Raw genomic sequence first — 22,108 nt, forward strand, 5'->3', positions numbered from 1 at the left:
TGTCCATGGGATTTCCCAGGCAAGAATACTGGAGTGGGTTGCCATTTCCTTCTCCAGGGGATTTTCTTGACTCAGGGATCAAATCTGAGTCTCTTACATCTCCTGCGTTGGCAGGCAGATTCTTTATCATTAACGCCACCTCTTTTAATTATTACAACAACCCCAAGACACATTGTTACGGCTGTCCCCATTTGATATCTGGGCAAATGAGGAACTGTTGGGGTATCCCACTGGGTAACCTGTCAAGCCAGTTAGTGGGAAAGAGAGGATTCAAATCCAAGTGGTCCAAGTCCTCTGTTAATTACTGCACCAGAGAGCCCATTTTACAGATGAGGAACCTGAGGCTCGGGCGAAGGTCTCTTGTGAAAGGTAAACAAGAAGGAAGTGGCTGAGTTGTGGTTTGATTCTCTGCCTCCAGAGTCAGTCTGATTCACTTTTGACCCAATCATCAGTAAGAGTGAGAAGAATTCCACATGGAATTACATCCTTGGTAGAAACCAATCGTCTTTGAAGGCATCTGTATTTATCTTCAGTTCCCAGAAGATGGCAGGAAAGTGACATGGGAAGTGACCTTAATTTGAAACTGGAGGCCAGGCTCTGCTGCTCGCTTCATGCCTCTGGACTTCATTTTTCTCCTGCCTGTTAAGTAAACGGACTGGACCAAGACCTCATCTGTAAGCTGAGATGTGGCTGGACTATGGCATTCCCACTGTGAGGATGTACTCACACTTTGAAGTAAGATTGTTTAAGGCAGGTATTTTTCAACCTAGGTGCGACTGACATTTTGGGCTGGGGAGTTCTTTGTGGGAGGGGGGTGGTCCTGAGCCTTGCAGGATGTTGCACAGCATCCCTGGCCTCTGCCCACTAGATGCAGGCATAACCTCTCCCAATGACAACCAAAGATGCCTCTAGGAACTGTCACTGACAACTGTCCCCTGGGGAGCAAATTCAGCCCGGTTGAGAATCACTTGTCTAAGGTCTAAACAATTCTGATGGTAATCCGTGTGATGTCATCCTGACCTCTCCCAGGAGTTCAGGTGAGTTGGACTCATGGCTTATAGACATAATCCACCAAGCTACCCTCATTCCCTCCCAGCCACTCTCCCTCTCTTTAGGTACAGGAAAAAATGTACATTTATGGAGCACATGTGAGCAAAATGCTCAAAATCAGGTTGCTTGGTTATTGCTGTGAATGGTTTATAACATACTCTACCGTAGTGGAGCGTTGAAACTGAGTGGTAATTAGCAGCCAGTGTTAACTGAGCACTTACTATATGCTAGACACATGGTTACGAGCATCTATATCTGCGGTTGTCATGGTCAATTTTTCTGATGAGGACACCAGCTTTGGCTTGTTTAAAGTTACCCAGCTGACAAATGGCAGGGCAAACTTGACCTGCTGGATTTGAAGTCCTGTGCACTTAATGGTTCTGCTATAATGAAGGTTTGTTCCAGTTGGAGCTAGTGGTAAAGAACCTGCCTGCCAATGCAGGAGATGTCAGAGATGCAGGTTCGATCCCTGGGTTGGGAAGATTCCCTGCAGAAAGGAATGGCAATGTGCCCCAGTACTCTTTCCCAGAAAATTCCATGGTCAGAGCCTGGCAGGCTACAGTCCATTGGGTCACAAAGATTTGGACATGACTGTAGTGGCTTAGCACAGCACACACTGCTTTCTCAGGGACAGGATTTCTAAATGAAGACAGGCACACTACTTGAGCCAGGCACGCTGGCTGAGGTGAGGCCGCTGGGGACAGTTCATCAGTGGAAACTTTTACTAAGGCCACCGTCTGGCCATGTGGGTTCGGTCCAGGTCGGGGACTCTGCAGGTCTCATATTTGTGGGTTCTGGGCTGTGAAGGGCCAGGGCCTCTTGGGGAAGCCCCACAAGCCTCCCTGAAGATTCCATCCAGAAAACCCTCACTGACTGTGTCAGATCCTCATGACTTTTCGTGGTGCGGTTTATGTCTTCTGGATGGGATTCCCAGGAGCCATCTACCACTCTGCCTCCAAAGAAGGGAGGTTGCAACGAAGCCACAAAGCGCAATAAAGACCACGTTAGTACTGCTAACAATGACCAACACAGTAACTGCAACAAATACTGTCATTTTTTGAGTCTGCTGGGACCGAGGGATACAACGACCAAATAGATACATTCCTAGTAAGTGTGTGACTCTCTGAACATAAAAACATCATTTCAATAAGCGGCAGCAAGTACTGTGTAGCTATAGGAGCCTTGGGAGCACAGAGAGAAACATGACCTAGCCTAGGCAGGCAGGGAGGCCTTCCTGGAGGAGGTGATGCTGAAGATTCATTGTTATTCCTTTTATCGACTTGTTTCTCCTCCCACATCTTCAATAGATCCCAGGCTTCCTGACTATGCAGATTGTGTCTGTTTATATATCGCTGTGTTTTTGCTGTATTTTCAGGACCTACCACCACTGTTCCCAAACTATGTACCATGGTGCCCTGGGATGCCACCGTGAACTCATGAGGGTGCTGTGAGGTTTTTTAAAAATGTTGAGGAGACACGGTGACACCTTCCAGCCCCGTGTGAACTCCTAGTTTGAGGAAGCTCACAATTTTAACATCAGGCTGGGCTATGTTCTTTTCGATGATGCTAGATTTTCTCTGGTTGCTCTGCTAAAAAGCAAGGACTGTGACAAAGTCAAGGTGGAACAGGAGATGCAGGTGGCAGAGCCCAGCCTGATGCTAAAAGGCTGAGAAGTTTGGGAGAACCCAAAAGGCATACACATCGCCACAGAAGTAATTGTTATTAATTATAGATAAGTAGTATTTAAGAGTGAAATAAAAATACAGTCCTTTCTCTGAATTCATGGGCATTACTTTTTCAAGCAGCTACTAAGTTGTCAGGATATAGCTACTTGTTAAGTGGTTTGGACCTAACTGGTTAATAAGTGTAACTGCTAAGTGTTCTAGCCTGGGAAATCTACAAAACAATCTTGGCATTCTAGAGATTCAGTGAGTTGAGAAAGTTTGGGGGCCTCTGTGTCAGCATCTGCTTGCATATAAGAGGACTTGTTAAATGACTGAGTTACATGCAATAACCCTGCCTGGTAGGATGTAGTAATCCCCTTTTCAGAGACGAGGGACCCGGGCCCAGAGAGGGCAAGCTACTTGCCCAAGGTCAACCAGCAGAGCCGGGGGTGGGTCTGATGGCAAACCCCAGACTCTTCCTTCTATCCACTCCTGATCTGTCTCCTCTTCAAGTGGCCTGGGGTAAAGGAACCAAGAGTGAGAAGACATGGCTTTGAGTCCCAGCCTGGCTAAATTATGGCTGTTGGCAAGTGACTGTGAACAGGGGCTGTGGGCATCCTGAGCTTACACAATTTGCCGTCTGCTTCCTGATTCTCTTGGTGGAAGACCTTGGTTCACAGCAGAGCCCCAGAGCTCTGCCCAGGAGCCATGACTGCAGAGAGGCGGGCGGGAAGATGATGCTTTGGGGGGTTAATCAGGCTTGGGCTGGAATCCTGAGTGCTTCCCTTGCCTGCTGTGTGACTTCAGGAAAGGTGCTCACCCTCTCTGGGCCTTCTCGGCCTGCTTTCAAGTGGACACACGCACACGGCTCCTGCAGTTTTGTGAGGGTAAACGTGAGAATGTTGGGGAAGGGCTGGGCACAGCCACAGTGCCCGTCAAACTGGGGCTGCTTCCTTGGCTCAGCAGAGGGGACATCTTAGAGCCGCTTTAGGTCCAATGACCTCGTCCTCATCGCGGCATCCGGATGCAACCTCGCCCTCATCCTGGGCACCTCGTTGCTAGACTCTGACCGTCCTCCCGCCTCACGTGTCATCTCCCATCGGCCTCGCCGGGCCTGGAACGAGGCTGGAACCCCACGCTGGGTTCTCCCGGTGTCTAGGAGGAGGACAGCGTGTTTCCTGACACCTGGCTTGACTTGTGAACTCATTAGCACAGGTGTCCGGGACGCCTTCTCACCAGAGCGCTGCGGATCCTGGAAAGGCAGCGGCCCCGAGGCAGGGGGGCTGCTTTCTGGGAAGCCCAGCAGCTGCTGCAGCCTGGAGGGTCTTTGAAAGCTGTGCTTGACGAGTGAGGTGCTGTTACTTTCTTTTAAAAAAATATCTGCACCCTTCAGTATTTTTAAATCAGCTTCTATTTTTAGCTTTTCATCTCTGGGGCTCAGCAGCTTGAATGACTCAAGATGCTTCTGATCACCCCCCTCCCACATGGGTTGCAGTTCACCTTCAGGGCTTCCCTGGTGGCTGGGCAGTAAAGAATCTGCCTGCTAATGCCGGAGAGCCGGGTTCAGTTTCTGGGTCAGGAAGATCCCCTGGAGAAGGGAATGGCAACACACTCCAGTATTCTTGCCTGGAGAGAATCCCATGGACAGAGGAAGGAGCCTGGCGGCTACAGTCTATGGGGTCGCAAAGAGTCAGACACGACTGAGCATCTTTCACTCACTCACAGTCACTGGGGGCATGAGGGCTGTATTTGCTCCCTGGGCTGTGACGAAGGTCACTAACCAGGGGGCTTAGGATAGAAGTCACTCCTTGTCTCCTAGCTCTGGAGGTGAGAAGCCTGAAGTCAAGAAGGCAGCAGGGTTCTGGTCCCTTCAAAACCTCCAAAGGTGGGTGCTTCCCTGCCTCTCCCCAGCTTCTGGGGGTTGTTGGTCATTCCCGGCACCCTAGACTTGCAGGTGTGAAACTCCCATCACTGCCTCTGTTATCACAGGACACTCTCCCAGCGTCTGTGTCTCCATCTCAGACCAAAATCTCTGCTTTACTACATTTGCTTTTATCCTGGTTGTTTGGACCCGAACCCACAGTAACCTCCAAGGTCTGCCTGTATCTGTTTATCCAATGGAAGGGGACAAAGATTTTCTGGCTTTCCAATTGTCCTCCGACAGCAACGGCTTTTACCCGTCTGAATGGCAGGACTGCTTGTTTGTGTGGCCATGAAGAAGTCCGTGCAGCCTGTTTGGAAGACTCGTGAGAAGTGATAAGACATAGCTGCTGGAGCGGAAAGCCATGTCCTAAGCTCATTACACCAGATGGAGACGAAGTGAAGTGAAAGTCACTCAGTTGTGTCCGACTCTTTGCGATCCCATGGAATATACAGTCATGGAATTCTCCAGGCCAGAACACTGGAGTGAGTAGCCTTTCCCTTCTCCAGGGGATCCAACCTAGGGATTGAACCCAGGTCTCTCGCATTGCAGCCACAAGGGAAGCCCCCAGATGTAGATGAGTTTACAATAAACATAAACAATCAACATCTACTTTCTTGTTGTTTACATTCTTGATTCTCCAATACTATCGGAGATCTCAGTGCGGCTCTGGGAGCTTGGGCTGGCCGTGGATCTGTTTGAAACACACTCATGCAAGACAGCACACAAAACAGCAGCGTCGCTGGCACCTCTGAGCCCCGGACAGTGTGTGAGGCTTTGTGCACGGAGCTCTGCACGGAGCCTCAGGCTTCCCTTAAGCTTTCCATTGCTCTCAGCACATCAGAATCCCTGGGGAGCTTCTGAAACTCAGGCTACACCCCAGACCTACACCCAGAGTTTTCAGACATTCTAGACGATTCCCGTGCGCTCCTGAGGCTGAGACCTCCAGAACCCCTGGTCTCCACCTCCTCTGCCTGGTGAGAATATGGTCTTACCCTTCCATTCTCAGAGTGTCCTCAGGAGCCTTTTTGGAGTTTCTATGGTAGAGAAACCCCCAAAGAGTTTTTTTTTTTTTTTTTTTTTAAAGTTAAACGTTTGTTTTGATGACTCCATAAAGGAGGCCAAAGAGTTTAAATCCACTCTGTTTGCTGCCCTGTGGACCACCTGATTTTAAGCATGCGGGGTCAGGCAGGCAGGGCTTGCCTCTGGCCTCCTTCATAACTACCTGGGCTGTGTGAGCTGGGCAACGATTCCACCTCTCTGAGCCTCAGTATCCTCTTCAGGAGATGGAGATAGTACGGCCGTGCTCAAAGCTACTTGAGGAGGAAGAGAGGGAATTCTGGTGAAGGACTCAACCAGTGTGTGTGTGTGTGTGCGTGTGTGAGCGTGTGCATGTGTGTGCACACGTGTGTTTGTGGTGTGTGCGCGCGCGTGCGTGTGCACACGTGTGTGTGCATGTGTGCGTGTGTCTGCATGTGTGTGTGTGTGTGTGTGTGTGTGTGTTAGTCGCTCAGTCGTGTCTGACTCTTTGGGACTCCATGGGATGTAGCGTGTGTGTGTGTGTGTGCGTGTGCGTGTGTGTGTATGTATGTGTTAGTCGCGCAGTCGTGTCTGACTCTTTGGGACTCCATGAACTGTAGCCCGCCAGACTCCTTTGTCCATGGAATTCTCCAGGTACGAATACCGGAGTGGGTTGCCATTCCTTTCTCAGGGGATCTTCCAGAACCAGGGTCTCCTGCATTACAGGCAGACTCAGCACAGTGCCTGATAAACTCACTGTAAATCTTAACCATATAACGTTTACCATAAATGTTGGAGTAGCAGCACCCTCAATCCCTGTGAGCTGTGGTCACAGGACGGTAATCATAACAAATGCTCCCAACAGTGGGTGCTGCCTCCTGACAGCCCGGCCCTCCACCAGCAAGAAAAGGAAGCCAACCCTCCCGGCAGAGCCCCCCGGGGGGCTCAGGCCAGCACAGAGGACTCACAGACACAGTGGGGCAGGCGCGAGGTCCAGATGGGGGTGCCGGTCTCGCGGCTGTAGCAGGTCAGGAGGGAGCTCCCCTCCAGCACGAAGCCCGGGTTGCAGGTGTACTGGATGGTGGCGCCCACCAGCAGCACGGGGTCAGAAACCAGGCGGCTCGAGTGGTCCACTTCCCCGGGGTCGCTGCAGTACATGACTGTGCGGGACAGACCAGACCAGGCGGGCGTTAGGGCCGCGTGGGCGCCGGTTTGCTGAGAACTACAGGAGGGCCTAGGACACTCCCCCACTCGGTTCTTCCCTCATTATGTGGTTGGAGAATAGGCCAGGACCAAAGAGACTTGAGTTTAATTTCGCTTTTAAGAACTGGCGCCCCCAGTAAATGTTTGCGTCAGGGTCCGAGGGCCCGTATACAAGATTGCACACTGCACCTGACGGTGTTTGTAATGGAGGGATTTATGGTCTGATGACCTAAAGGAAAAAAAAACCAAGATGGCTCTTACTTTTCTCGCAGAATGGGGGGTCGCTGCTCCAGCTGAGGTCCCACTGGCAGGTGAGGGTGTCGCTCCCCACGATGTCGTAGCCGGGGTCACACTGGTAGGTGATTCGGGCCCCCCTCACGAGCTCCGTATGAGAAGTGGTTTTCCAGCCGTTCTGGATCTCGGGCAAATCGGAGCAGGAGTCGTTCCTTGACACCTCTTTAAAACAAAAATGTCATCCTTAGATGGGAAGGTGGCCTCTCTTTTGGGGGTTTGTTTTATGAATGTTGGAGGGAAGAGCAAATAGAAGATGAGGACGCCTCTGGATATAAGCAACGCAACTTCTGAAATCTAGCAGGAACTCTTAACCTGCAGGAACTCTTCTCCAGGGGGGATTTTACAATGATTTCTTCCCACTGTGAATGTGGGACCTCCTGCCCCAGTCAAGCCGTCGGATGACAGCGACTCCAGTTGACATCCTGACAACAACCTCATGAGAGATCCCAACTCAAGGCCACTCAGTGTGAACTCCTGAACTTTTGTCTCACAGGAACGGTGAGACAGTAAACGTTTACTGCTAATTTGGGCATGGGGGGGTCATCTGCTACATAGCAGTGGGTTGCTACTGTCCTCAGCCTTGGGGCTTCCCAGGTGGCTCAGTGGTAAAGAATCCGTCTGCGAGACACAGGTTCCATCCCTGGGTTGGGAAGACACCCTGGAGAAGGAAATGGCAACCCACTCCAAAATTCTTGCCTGGGAAATCCCATGGACAGAGGAGCTTGGCGGGCTACAGTTCACAGGACCACAGCAGTCAGACATGGCTAAGCATGCATACATGCACATAGCCTCAACCTTATCCTAAGAAATGTCCATAGATCTATGGGCTTGATGGATTAGTCATATACATTTTTTGTACTGCAGATTGAGACAAGCACGTAACTATTGAGGTAGAAATAACTATTGGTTGCATTCTTCAAATCCCATTGCCTGCCATCAGTGAACACCACACTCCAGAAAATGCTACACACACCTTATCATCACAGAGTCTTCCTCCAGAGTAACTCTGTTTTCCTCCCGCTAACCTTTGTTACTAAGGTAGCAATCCAAAGCCCACTACTAGGACTCTCCCTACAGAGTGCCCACTGCACAGATTTTGAGACAAGAGCTAATTACACCGGATAATTAATTTGCGGCTCTTCTGTGCTTCTGGGGGAAGCAAAGCACCTCCTCTGTCTGCGGGAAAGTCATTCTGAGAAACAAGCAATGGTTTTTCCCCGGGATTTCATCATGATTTTATTTGAGGGAAGGAGATCTCCTGGGTGTCTGCGAGAAGGAGGGGAGCGGGAAACGGCTTCTAGAATTGCCTGGTGGGGAGCAGAAGCCTCTATTTTTAGGCCTTTGAAAAATCAGCCAAGCCCTGGATTTGGGACACAGCTGCAAAAGCTCAGAGTCTGGATGAAAGAGGAGAAATGGGGGCAAATACTCTGTGGTCTGCCTGGTGCCAAGAGTTTTGAGACAGAACGGTTTGCTTGCCTGACTTATTTTTTGCATCTTCTTTTTTTAAAATATTTATGCTTTAATTAGAGAGCAATTGCTTGACAATGTCATGTTAGTTTCTGCCGTACAACAGCGTGAATCAGCTACACGTACACACAGATCCCTTCCCTCGAGAGCCTCCCTCCCCGCTCCCCCCACCCCTCTGGGCTGTCAGTGAGCATGGAGCAGAGCTCCCCGCGCTAGAGAGCAGCCTCCCACAGCTATCTGCTCTACCCGTGACGGGGTAGATCTGTCAGTGCTACTCCCTCCACGCATCCCAGCCTCCCCTTCCCCAGCACGTCCACACGTCTGTTCTCTATGTCTGCATGTCTGTTCCTGCCTTGTGAATAGCTATGCATCAGTATCATCCTTCTAGATTCCACATATACATGTGTGACTTTTCAATGAGCTGACACGACTACACATTTCCATAGGACCGCCCATCTCCTCCGGGGCATTCATCACGCTTGTCACTACTCAGCGCTGCCACCCTGCAGCAGAGACTTGGCTCAAAGTGTGGCCCCGCGGTCTGCTAGCTGGGTGGCTCTGGCCCGGTCACTTAACCTTCTGTTCTTCAGTTTCTGATTCAGGAGACCCCCCTGGAGACCCTGATTCAGGAATCTACATGTTCACCAAACATCCCAGGGGAAGGTTCTGGAAGGATCTGTTCCTATGAAACTTTGTTAACTTTGCTAAACTTGCTTAGGAGTCAGATAACGTCCCTTCTAATCCTTTGTTGTTATTGTTTGTTTTTTAAAAGCTGTGTGACGCCTGTCATGTCAATAAGTATCTCTGAGCCTCACTGTCCTCAATCATAGAGTACAGGCAAGAATCATGACTCTGAGTATCCCTTGAGGCAAGGTGGAAACTAATTAATGTGCAGGATATGAGAATAACACTAATAGGAGTCATATGGATTCAATGATTTGTTTTGACTAAGACATGAGTGCCTACCATGTGGCAGGCGCCAGGATTTAGGGATCTGAAATCATGGTTCCATTTTCATGGTCAAGATCAGCACAATGGTCCAATTTTTGGTGAAAGAAATACCCAAATGTATGGAGTACATGCCACCACTTCCCAGTCTTATGCTCAGAGCAGACATCACTAATCAATCACAGCAACTTCTTTCTTTGAGTCAAGCTGAAACCTCCCAATCTTTTCCCACACAACATTCCAGAGAGCCACTGTCATTGATTGGAGCTGACCCACAATATGGAGCTTATTTATTATCCTGGGATTAGAGGAATAAACACACAAGTGACCAATATCTCTTTGCAAAACACTGCTTACTCATCTCTGCTTTTTAATTCCATTCCCTCCCATATGCTTGGCCACAGACAACAGCAAAACAAAAAAACAATGAGGAGAATGGGTCTTAGCTTCTGTCTGTGTAGAAAATAATTATGGAAAGTCAGAACCACGTAGGCTCAGGGTTCCCATAGACGGTTCTGACAGCATCCAGTGCAGATAAGCCTTGGCCACCTCGCAGAGCTGGGGTCAGGCCTTGAGATCAGTCTAGGAGCTTCAGAATTCTCTAGATGACAAGAGAAACCCCCAACCCTCCCATTGGACCCCTCTACTGGATGGGAGTTGCACCTATGTCTGGTTAAATCTAGACCCAGGGTAGCAGACACCTCTCCTGTGCCCATGACAGACATCACTAATCAATCATGGCACCCTTTTCCACTGACTTCAGACCTGGCCTCCTCTGAAATCAACATGGTCTTCCACCCAGGTAGGGATGAGCAATTGATTGACATCAAAATTAGATACAAGGCTTCCTCGGTGGTCCAGTGGTTGAGAATCCGCCTTGTAATGCAGGGGACCCCAGTTCGATCCCTGGTCTGGGAAGATCCCATATGTCATTGAGCAACTGAGCCCGTGTGCCACAACTCCTGAAGTGGTACAGTTAGAGCCCACGCTCTGCAATGAGAGAAGAGGCCCCAGCGAGAAGCCCGCACCCTGCAATTACAGAGTAGCCTCTCTAGAAGCCACACCCAGAGAAAAGCCCTCGTGTAGCAAGAAGACCCAGAACAGCCGAAAAAAAAAAAAACTGTTAAAAAGATTAAATACAGAAATTAGTTATGTATTTCTTTAACAGAAATAAGAAAAAACGGAACTGTTCTCTCTTTTTGTGTTACCTATATGAGCCAGGCTGTGCATCCCAGGGAAGCACTTGCTGGAATCCTATGCTCATCAGGATATAGTCCTGCTATTATCTGCTAATGGAACTCTCTCTCCCATTTTTACTAACTGGCTCAAGGGCAGGGGGAGAATTCTATTTGTTCCTGTAATCCTGATGCCTCACACAGGGCCTGGCATGAAAGTTTGTGAACCAAGCTCTCTGGAAACAGAGACAATGCATTTGAAGATGAAATAAAATAATACACATAATAGCGCTGGCCAATTTCAAATTGTCACATGAATCTGAGTTTTTCAATATTAATTAACAAGAATACCTCCTCTTTAAGATATTGCCAAACTGAACACTGGCCAGGCTTTCTGGTCAACCTTGGGCAGCTTTGGAGAGAGTCAGATTTCCGTCATCAAGCTGAATGCAATTTTGGAAGATTGACTTGGATGCCAGAGGAGAAAAATGAGCAAAAACTATGACCTCATCTTCCAGGAGGGAGGGAGGTGGGGAAGAAAGGTCTAAGGAGATGGATTGAGGCTGAGTCACCAGAAACTCTCCCTCCAAAGGCAGCTGACTCCAGAGGGCACCTGGCCTGGAAAGCCACTGCCCAGGGCATTGGCCGGTAAAGAATGCATGGAAAGTGGCAGCAATAACACTCTGAAATACTCAGCACTGCAATCAAGGGTAAAAAGGCCCCTGAGATGCATAAAAAAGAAGACAGACACTTGTGATTGCTTTTCTGAGAGATGCATGCAGAGCAGGGAAGGGATGGGGAGTGTCCACCAGCTGGAAATAAAAAGCAGGGGACCAAGAGGGCTATTTTGAGACATTATTCTGCCATCTTCTCTGTCTGCCAGCTTCCCAAATAAAGTCATATTGCCTGCCTCAACAACAAGAACAAGCAAGCAAAACAAAACAAATGCAAGGGACTTATTTTCAGACGCATGAAGCTCCTTAAGACAGCCAATGGTTAGGGAAGTAGCTTGTATTCTGGAGGCCAGAGAAGGCACAAAGAGAACACTTTGCATCGGCTGGAGATGGGCAAATCTTCAAGCCAGTGGGAAGAACCAAAGACACAGAACCTTGTTCAGGCAGGATTACTGACTGGAGATGCATTATGGCCACAGGAGGAGTTAAGTTCCTGCAAAAATCTCCAGGTCAATAAGGTGTTAAAGTCATAATCTACTAAGTCCTGGTGTCAACCCCGTGGAAGAGGTATCACTATTTCCATTTTACAGATGACAAAAAGGAGGCTCAGAGAGGTTAAGTGACTTGCCCAAGGTCACACAGCCACTGATGACAGTACGAGGACTCGAACCCTGGTCCTTCGACTAGAGAGCCCACCTCTTGAAAAAAACGAAAAAACAATGTATATTTCCTGTGCCAATATATTAAAAAAACTCACATAGGACAACACTCCCCAGAAGACACACCTAGAGGAAATGGTCTTGGCTTGCATCTAAACACAAAGACAAACAGTAACTGGCTAGAACACTTACCGATGTAGTTCATGATGAATCCCTGGCCCTTCCCAAAGATGAGGCCGGCGGGGTCCGAGTGGAATTGGATGGTTAGGTCCGGTGTGGATGAGTACAGCTTCTGGGGGCCGCTGTTTCCCAGGTACTGTCCCAAGATGTGGGGCATGACCTCGTCACCGTCGTAGATGGTCAGGATGTCGCTGTTGCTGAGGTTCAGGCTTGGGGGGCAGAGAGAAGAGGAGGGGTCTTGAGAAGCCAAGTTATGGGCATTCAGTAGACTATTGTTTTTTTTCAGGCAGCACTCATTTTCTTGAGATATCCTATGTGGTCAGGGCCCAAGCTAAGAAGTGGGGGGTGAGGGAGCCTCAGGCTGAACCTGTAAATGGCACGTGCTGGTCCTCCCCGCAAGCAGGACTGGATCTGTGGATGGATTGGGCTTCTGAAGACTCATTCATGAAATGACCATTCCTGCATAGAGGTCCCTGCAGAACCAAGTACTGCACTGCCGGGAGGACTGCCTTCAATACCCCCGTCATTAACAACCCTTTCCGGGGTGAAACAAGTGCTGGGCGCTGGCCACCTGCTGGGGGTGTGACATGGGTCTTCCATTTTTCTCTGACGCAGAACAAGCTGACTGCTTGCTAATTATAACTTGCATCCTCATATAAAGTGAAATGATCTTTCCACTTATTATGCAGCAAATGCCTCAAAATCAGCCAGGTTACCTATTATGTTCAGAGGATGGGACCGTGGGTGGGCTGGAGAAAGATGAAAGATTCATGGAAGATGCTCCAACCTGCCATCACTATTCATAGCATCACGGGATGACACACTTCTAAGACCCAGACACGACAGTACACTGACGATGCACAGTTAGAAATCCAGGAAGCCTTCAATAAGGCACAGAAACCAGTGCTATGGGAGGTGTGCTGGGTAAAATTGATTTCTGATTGTAGGGATGCCAGGTAACTCAGCTTTGGCTGCATCAATCAAGGCAGCCTTGATTATGTCCCCTCCCTTCCTTGGGTCCCCTCCCTAATATTTCCAAGCATTTACTATGAGCTAGGGCTTCTTTACTAGTGGTAGAGAACCTGCCTGCCAACGCAGGAGATGAAAAGACACAGGTTTGATCCCTGGAGGAGGGCATGGCAACCCACTCCAGTATTCTTGCCTGGAGAATTCCATGGACAGAGGCGCCTGATGGGCTACAGTCCGTGGGGTCACACAGAGTCAGAGACAATTGAAGCGACTTGGCCTGCATGCGGTATGTGCCAGGCACTGTGCTCAGAAGACATGAGGAGTCACAGAGCAGTGGTCTGTTTAGACTGGAAAGCCAGGGATTGTGGTAGGAGTTATAATCATAAGTGCAGAGAAGGGAGTCTAACTCAGATGGGAGGCATCATGGAAGCCTCCCTGGAGGAGGTGATACTCGCTCAGGACCCTCAAGAAAGAGAAGGGGATCACAAGGCAGACAAACAGGAGGGGGAGAGAGGGCAGTGCCTGAGGCAGAGGGAGGGAGGGAGAAGGGTCACGACTCCTGAAGGAAGACACCGGGTGGGCCCTGGGCCCAGCTTTGGGAATAGACGTGGGAGTGGAGACTAGACCATGAGGGGTTTAGAGAGCCAAGTTTAGGTCACCTGGGTGTCACCTTGCAGGGGACGGGAGACATTAAAGGATATTAAACAGGAGCATCCTGACGGACCAATTCACTGCCAGAGGACAGGCGTTCCAGGAAACGGCCTTCGTGAAGTTCTGGGAACTGATGCGGATGACGACAGCACCCCACCCCCAGCTTCATCCAAAGCCAAGGGCAGTGCTTGCTGCCACTCTGGGAGTGGGGAGCAGATGAGGAAACCGCCCATGTTGGTGCTTCAAGCAGGAAGAGCAAAGCCCCACAAACAGAAGGCCCGCTGCTGAAGGTCTGCTTCCAGCAAGCAGGGGGTGCACTTTGCCCACCACAGTTCCTCACGTCTAGCTGTGCCAACGAGTGACTCAGGGAGACTCTAATTGCCCCCATGCCCTCCATCAGCTTCCCGTGCACCACTCTCAGAACATCCTCTCCTGAGAAAAAGTTGTGTGCTTACTTTGCACACAGGGCTTTAAGACTAAGCTCCCAGACTCTGCCTACCCCCTGCCAGTTTCCAACTAGACGACAACCTGTAAACCCCTATTACATTGACATTCTGGGGTCACTATTTTCATCTGCATACCATAGGTGCTCAGCAGATGCTATGCTGTGAAAGAGCCCGCCAGACAGTCTATTTGGCAACAGAAATAGTAGGCTTAATGTCAGTTTTTGAACTATGGAAGAGCCTCTTAACTCTAAGTACCATGAAAACATCAATAGCTCATGAAAGCGCTGGATCAGGCCAGTATGAAGCCCAGCAGAGTGGAGATGTTTATTCTATAAGCCGACTTCATAGCCAATCCGCTGGTAACAGTGATTTGCAGACAGTGCAAACCACTTTATTCTATCATTCATTTCAATGATCTCAGGGCAGCAGAAGCATCTTCAAGGGTGCAAACACCTTGCATTTGAAAACCCAAGAACAACTGTCTGTTGCTTCTAAAATAGGGAGGAGCAGTGCTCTGGGGAGAGCACACAGCCTTGGGAATCAGAAAGGTCTGGTTTGATTCCTGGTTCAACACTTTGATGGAGGGTGTGTGGTTTTTCTGAAGTTCCTTGCCTGTGAATTGGGCTTGTCATGGGCTTTCAGAGCGAGGTAAGGGATGCAGGAGATCTGGGATCACATTCTAGGCTCACTGATAGCACCTGAGCAAAGTCTGTCCATTTGAATGTTATGTCATGTTGTAATGTTATTATGGGCATCATCACCATCCCCATCATCACCACCACCACCATCAATACCACCACAACCATTATCATCACCATGAACATCAACACAACCATCATCATCACCATCATCACCAACCCCATCATCAACACCACCACCATCCCCACCACCACACCATCATCATCATCATCATCATCACCATCACCATCCCCATCATCAACATCACCACCACCATCATTACCATCACTACCATCACCACTATCATCATGACCATCATTAACACCACCACCATCATCACCATCACCACCATCATCACCACCACCATTATCGTCACCATCACCATCAACACAACCATCATCATCCCCATCATCACCACCACCACCATCAACACCACCACAACCATTATCATCACCATCAACACAACCATCATCATCACCATAATCACCATCCCCATCATTAACACCACCACCATCCCCACCACCACAACCACTATCATCACCATTAACATCAACAAACCATCATCATCCCCATCATCAACACCACCACCATCAACACCACCACAACCACTATCATCACCATTAACATCAACACAACCATCATCACCATCCCCATCATCAACATCACCACCACCATCATTACCATCATTACCATCACCATTATCATCACCACTATCATCATGACCATCATTAACACCACCACCATCATCACCACCATAACCATCAATACCACCACAACCATTATCGTCACCATCAACATCAACACAACCATCATCATCACCATCAATATCAACACAACCATCATCATCACCATCACCATCAACACAACCATCATCATCACCACCATCAACACCACCACAACCACTATCATCACCATTAACATCAACACAACCATCATCATCACCATCAATATCAACACAACCATCATCATCACATCACCATCATCACAACCATCATCATCACCATCATCAACACCACCACTACCATCATCATCCCCATCATCACCACCACCACCACAAACATTATCATCACCATCACCATCAACACAACCATCATCATCACCATCAATATCAACACAATCATCACCATCCCCATCATCAACACCACCACCATCCCCACCACCACAACCACTATCATCACCATCACCAACACAACCATCATCCCCATCCCCATCATCAACATCACCACCACCATCATTACCATCACTACCACCACCATTATCATCACCACTATCATCATGACCATCATTAACACCACCACCATCATCACCATCACCACCATCATCACCACCATCACCACCAGCACCACCATCACAATCCCCCCTTTGATGCTTACCAAGAAAAGAATAATGACAAAAATCAGCCTGGAGCTGCCTGCCTCCCTGGGGGCAGAACAGAGGAAGAAAAGGGAGGTACTAGGAGTGAGCTGCCCATCACTGGCGAGAACAGAGATGTTTCCGAGGTCTGGATGGGAACCCTGATGAAGGCAGCCACCGTGCATCTCCTTAAAAATGGTCCCACCCTGAAAGGGCAGTAGAATCCAGCAGAGGGTAAGGGTCTAGACCATCCAGGCTCTGCCAGTATCACGTACACCCCATAGGAGCGAGGGAGAAAGATTAAAACTCTATCCCTTCCACAATGTAACAGGGTGGTTTTTCTGAAGTTCTGAAGACATTGGGCTGTCCTGTGAGAAAGCAGCAGCCCAGAGCCCCTTCCTCATTGCAGAATTCCCAGCCCAAGGAGCCCAGCTGAGGGAGGGGTGAGCTTTTACAACAAACAATGTGTAGAGCTGTATGATTATTAGACTCTACTACACTTGTTGTGACTGGAAGACCCATGAAAACAAAGCTTTCACCCAGAGAAGCAAAACAGTGGAGAAGGCGCACGAAGGACAGTGGGAGAAAGAGCAAAGGCGCTCTCCCCTGTGTCCGTTCTCTTGTTGATCGGTCACTCAGTTCTGCCTGACGCTGCGACCCCGTGGGCTGCAGCATGCCAGGCTTCCCTGTCCTCCTGGATCCAGCTTTTTGAAAGGCTGGTTCCAATGACACACACGAATGCTGGTAATTGATTTTCCCTCCTGATCCAGAGACGAGTCTGTGTTTTTGCTTGCCTGTCCAGCTGTGTTTGATACATTGAGTTCATCCAGGGTCCCCGCCGCTGGGCCATCCCCCAGCAATCGAGAGGAAAACGCAGAGACTTAATGGCAGGCAGATTGGCCACAGGGCAGAGCAGGGCTTTCAGCAGAGGATAGAAGAGAGATGTCAGCCAGATACAATCTGAGGAGGCACCGAGAAATCAGGATGTCAGTTTGACTGCAGCGCTAACGGGAGATGGAGAGGTGCTGGCAGGCAGGTGGGTTTGATCTGACTGGAATTGGGTGTAGCAGGTCCCCCGCAGGGAGGATTCCACAGGAAGCCAGAGCTCCCCACGGCCAGCCCCCCTTAGCTGTCAGAGGGAAAGGCTTTCCGTGGGCACAGGGGTCTTGAGCTCCTGCCAGAAGATCGCAGCCTCTGTGTCTCCTTCGACATGACAAGCCATCTCTTTCTCCTTGGTCTCTGCCACTGGCTTTTCTCCACCTTTCAGCAGGATTGTGGGGCGATCTGAAGGCTTACTGACTCCGTCCTTCCCTGGCTCCCACCCCTCTCCCAGCAGCGGTCAGGTAAATCCTTCCCAAACACAAACCTGGACGCCTTCCCTCGACAGTTCAATAGAGGAGCAAACGAGGTCTATTCACCCAATGGAATCTTATTCAACCATGAAAAGGGTTTGGGGACAAGACCTCACTCAGCTTTTAAGTAACACTAACGGTTCAGTATTATCCACTCAAACGGCAATCCCACAAGCTGAGATGCATTACCATTTCCTCACGGAGAAGGAAACTGTAGCTCAGCTAGAAGTAGCCATCTGCCCAAGGTCACATATGAATCAGACCCTGGATCAAACCTATGTCTGTCAGAGCGAAAGCCCAAGATAGGAACCCTTATTTCATACAACATCCCATGAAAGTCCCACACAGACGAGCCCCCAAAGCGTATCCAGGCAAGGACCTATTGTATAGCATGGGGAACTATATTCAATATTTTGCAATAATCTATAAAGGAAAAGAATCTGAAAAAATATGTATAACTGAATCAACTTGCTGTACGCCTGAAACAAATACAAGACTGTAAATCAACAACACTTCAATAAAAATAGAAAGAAAAAGTATGCTCAGATTGTCTTATCTCAGAAAATGCAAATTAAAAATTACAAATAAAACCTGCAGGATGAGGAAGCCTTGTTTCACTGTTCCCCTGTATCCCAACACGCCTTTGGTTCACATGATGTCATCGCTAGAGTTCATTTGAATATTTATTCTTTCTACAGACTCCCCATGTAAAAAATATTTTGTCTCCTAAACATTTTACATTTCTTGGTAACAAATTTGTTTTATCTTGTTGCTGATCATGTATAACAGAGTATGGGATAAAGTCAGTGTTAAACTGATTACTTGGTCTGGGTGGTTTTCTTTAGTAGAATGAGATTTGTTACAGTTTTGCAAATATTTTAAGAGTCTGGAAAAGATGCTTAAGAAATGGATATAGCGTTTGCCTCGACGGGAGGGGGCTGTTTGCTGGGGAAGGGTGGGAAACTTGACTTTCATAGTAGACCCTTCTGTACCTTTGGGTTTTGAATCATGTGGGTATTTTACCTCTTCACAAAGGATAAAAACAGTCCGAGGGACCCTCATCATAACTTCCACAAGGGTCTAGAGAGCCAAAGAGGTGAGGATAGAATGTAAATTTGAATCTAACATATATTAGCAAGTGTACTTTCTCTTGACCAGCAGAGGGCAGTGTGCCCTTAAGCAAGAGACAGGCATCTAGTTCCCCTGCAGGGTAACCCCATCTCCCCATCTTTACTCCAACAAACCAGGACCCTGCAAGTGGGGAGAAGGTGGTAGGTGAGCTTTGTAACTGCTGAGCTGTGGTTAATATTCCACAGAAGGCGCAGAAAGAAATGATGAGCAAGCCACCTTGCTTTTCTTATTCCTTTCCTAACAAACATCTGACCTTTGCTTAGCAACCTCGCCTTTAAAAGTCTCTCCTGAGTAGTATTCACCAGACGATTTGCGGTAGATAAACATCTTTGGAAACGTCTAATGGTTATGTATTTATTTAAATGTGAATTAGAAAAATATATAAATATATGGTTTGCACATCAAACTTCTCATTTCACGGACATTATCTTGCTTAGGGGAAGCCAAGTGAAAACGGCAAGCCAATTTAAGGAGGAAAATAAAAAGCAGCTGGTAATAGAATTGCACTGTGGAAATAGCAAAAATTAGCCCACAGAATTCCACTCAGTTTCTCAGCCTTCCAAGACTTCCATGGGGGTCCACGGGGCGGGCAGCCCACCACTGCTGTCTCAAGTATCTTCGGATACCAGATCCTTTGCAGCCTAGAGACCTGCCTTAGCCAGGCTGGTCCTCTAGTCTGGAATGTCTCTCCTCTCCTCTCTGCCTGATGTCATTTTATAGGTCCCTTTGCGCTTCCTACACCATCCTGCCTCTATGGCCGTGTGATAGCTAGCCAAGACTTTCAGAAGTCTTCCTCAGAGGCAGGAGCTGTTCTCAGCAATTCACATGCACCCATTCATTTCATCCTCAGACAAAACCTCCAAGAAGCACCACTCTCACCCATTTCACAGATAAGCAAACTGAGGCACCCAAAGGTAAAGAAATACGCTGAAGCTCACACAGCTGGTCATACGGGAGAGCCACGTGGTTAGAAGCCATGATTCTAGCGCTGAACCGTGGGACTCTACCTGCCGGTGTCAGCTCCCATGTCGGGCTGTGGGCTCTCCGAAGGGACATGCCCAAGTCCAGGGCTTCGCAAAGGTAGAATAACTGTCGTGTACACAGATGGATGGTGGTGAGTTTATTTCTGCTTCTTCCAGGTGAGCAAACGAGGCTCAGAGGGGTTCAATGACTGTCTTAAGAAAACACCATCTTGCAATCAAGACAGGACCTCCACCGGACCGCAGAGATGGGTGATTAAATACACCGCTGAATTTAAATAAGGGAAAGAAGAGAAGCAGAACCCAGAAGTGCAGTTGTAAGTGCAATAAAACTTTTATAAAACACTTATATATTTTTGAAGGCCTTAAGAAAAAGGCTTGCTTAGAATTCTTTTGTATCCATTCTCTCTTCATATCCCGTCAGCCACATGGTGAGGAGACCTGAGAAAATGAAATCCCATTTCACAGAGGAGTAAACTGAGCCCATAAGAGCCCAGATCCCAAAGCCTTGGCTCCTTCACGAAGCCACAGAGCCAATGCCAGCTGCTCCTTGGCACCGTGGAATTGCTGAGGGACCCTTTGGCCCAGGGCTAATTTGGTTTCAATTTAATTTGATAAAATAGCAGGTGAGACAAGAAACCATGTCACCTCCGGGGAGGGCAGAGAAAACCAATCTCTCTGGCTCCCTAAAAAGACCCATTAAAGCATAAAAAATGAACAGTTTTCTCATTTCCTTCTCTGTCCTTCCCTATTTCTCTGCTTTCTTTCCTTCCTTTCTCCTCCAGATACTCACCAAGCGCGTGCCTGTGTAGGGCTCAGACCCAGCCTTCACCCAGTCCCGGCTACACAAGAGAATCTCTGGGGAGATTTAAGAACTCCCAATGCTGTCCAGGCTGCACCCCAGGTGGACGGGGCCCTCAGCATCTCGGGGCGCAGGTCACGGGCATCAGTGGCACTGAAGTTCCCCAGGAGGCTGTGCCGGCAGCTGGGACTGAAAGCCGCTGCCCTGGAGGTTTCCATGTGGGTGAGACCCCATCTCTGTTCTGCCTTTCTCTTTTCCTTTTCCTCCACTTTTCTCCCTGTCTTGACCAATTCCCTCTTGGATCTCCAATGAGAAAGAGAAGAAGGATACCCCCCCCCCCCGCCGCCGCACTGGACGTGCCTTTCCTCTGAGACCACCCCACGGGCTGACCAGCCACATCCCTGGGCTGAACCGATTCACAACACGGCGGGCAAGGCTTCGGCAAGATCAACAACGAGGCACATCACTCCCAGCGCTGCGGACCAGCGGCAAACCCAACACTTCTCAGCTGCTTTGCTGGGAAAGCAGAAAGAAACCAGTCCCTAACCACCGTGGTGTTTTTTGTTCCATCTTGAGAGGCCGTCCAAAGAGAATGGACTCTGGGTTCAAACCCTCAGTGTGGTGGTTTCTAGCTAGGTGACCTTGAGAAAGTGACTTAACTCACTGATCCTCAGTGTCCTCACCTGTAAAATGGGGATAATACTGTTGAAAGCGGTAAGCATCATAATCAGTGCCAGGAATTCAATTAACAGCATTTTTTTTCTGTCTGTGAAAAAATATATTCATAATGAATTACACAGCCTGCTAGGGGAGAGGGTTGTGGTGTCAGGAGATATCATTGAGAGCCTCCCAACCCCCGTTGCTTCTTTGCTTTGTGACTACGGACAAGTCACTTGCCCAGCCTGGGCCTCCGTTTCTCTAGATGAAAATCTCAGAAAGCACCAGTTGTAAAAAAAGAAAAAGAACAGAACAGAAAGGAAGAAAGTGTGGCTGCTGTGAAGCAGCCACAGTTTCCTTCTGCTTCACGCTTTCCTTCTCCCCAGGAGGTCAGGCCCCCATCTTCCCTCCCCTCTCCATCACCAGCCACTAAGGGACGGGGTTGACAATTCAGGGATTCAGATACAGGCTGGTGAAGCTTGGCTTTCCCACACCCAAGGGTGGCCAGAGGCGGTCTTGCGGCCCTTCCCAGACTTTCCTGTGTGCGGATGCCCACATGGCTCCCTCTTTCTGGACAGGAATTTCTCCAAATTTATACAGTTAGAGGGTGGGACCAGAGGCCTTCTTCATTTTAGGGCCTCTGAGTCGGGGTAAAAGAGCTGAACTTGAGCGAGTATAATTAAAGCATAAATTAGAGTTTAATTAAGGGTGGGTTGGGACTTGTGTTGTGTGTGTAGTGTGTGTGGGGTATTGTGTAGTGTGTGTGTTGTGTGTGTGCGGTATGTGTGATATGTGTGGTGTGCACGTTGTGATCTGTATGTGGTGTGTGATGTT

At 48.8% G+C, this 22,108-nt stretch overlaps 1 protein-coding gene across 1 annotated transcript in view; it reads right to left on the reverse strand.

The window, feature by feature from the left end:
- The window catches only part of SEZ6L (seizure related 6 homolog like), a 169,479-nt gene that overhangs the window by 14,543 nt on the left and 132,828 nt on the right, over positions 1-22,108 (reverse strand). Inside the window, exons 10-12 of the mRNA XM_065903785.1 lie at positions 12,268-12,464; positions 7,120-7,314; positions 6,624-6,815 (exon numbers count right to left, since the gene is read on the reverse strand). Coding sequence (XP_065759857.1) covers positions 6,624-6,815; positions 7,120-7,314; positions 12,268-12,464 — 584 coding nt within the window. The remainder of the gene's footprint in view (positions 1-6,623; positions 6,816-7,119; positions 7,315-12,267; positions 12,465-22,108) is intronic.

This window comes from Muntiacus reevesi, chromosome 13 (genome assembly GCF_963930625.1).
Source record: "Muntiacus reevesi chromosome 13, mMunRee1.1, whole genome shotgun sequence".
Taxonomy (NCBI): domain Eukaryota; kingdom Metazoa; phylum Chordata; class Mammalia; order Artiodactyla; family Cervidae; genus Muntiacus; species Muntiacus reevesi.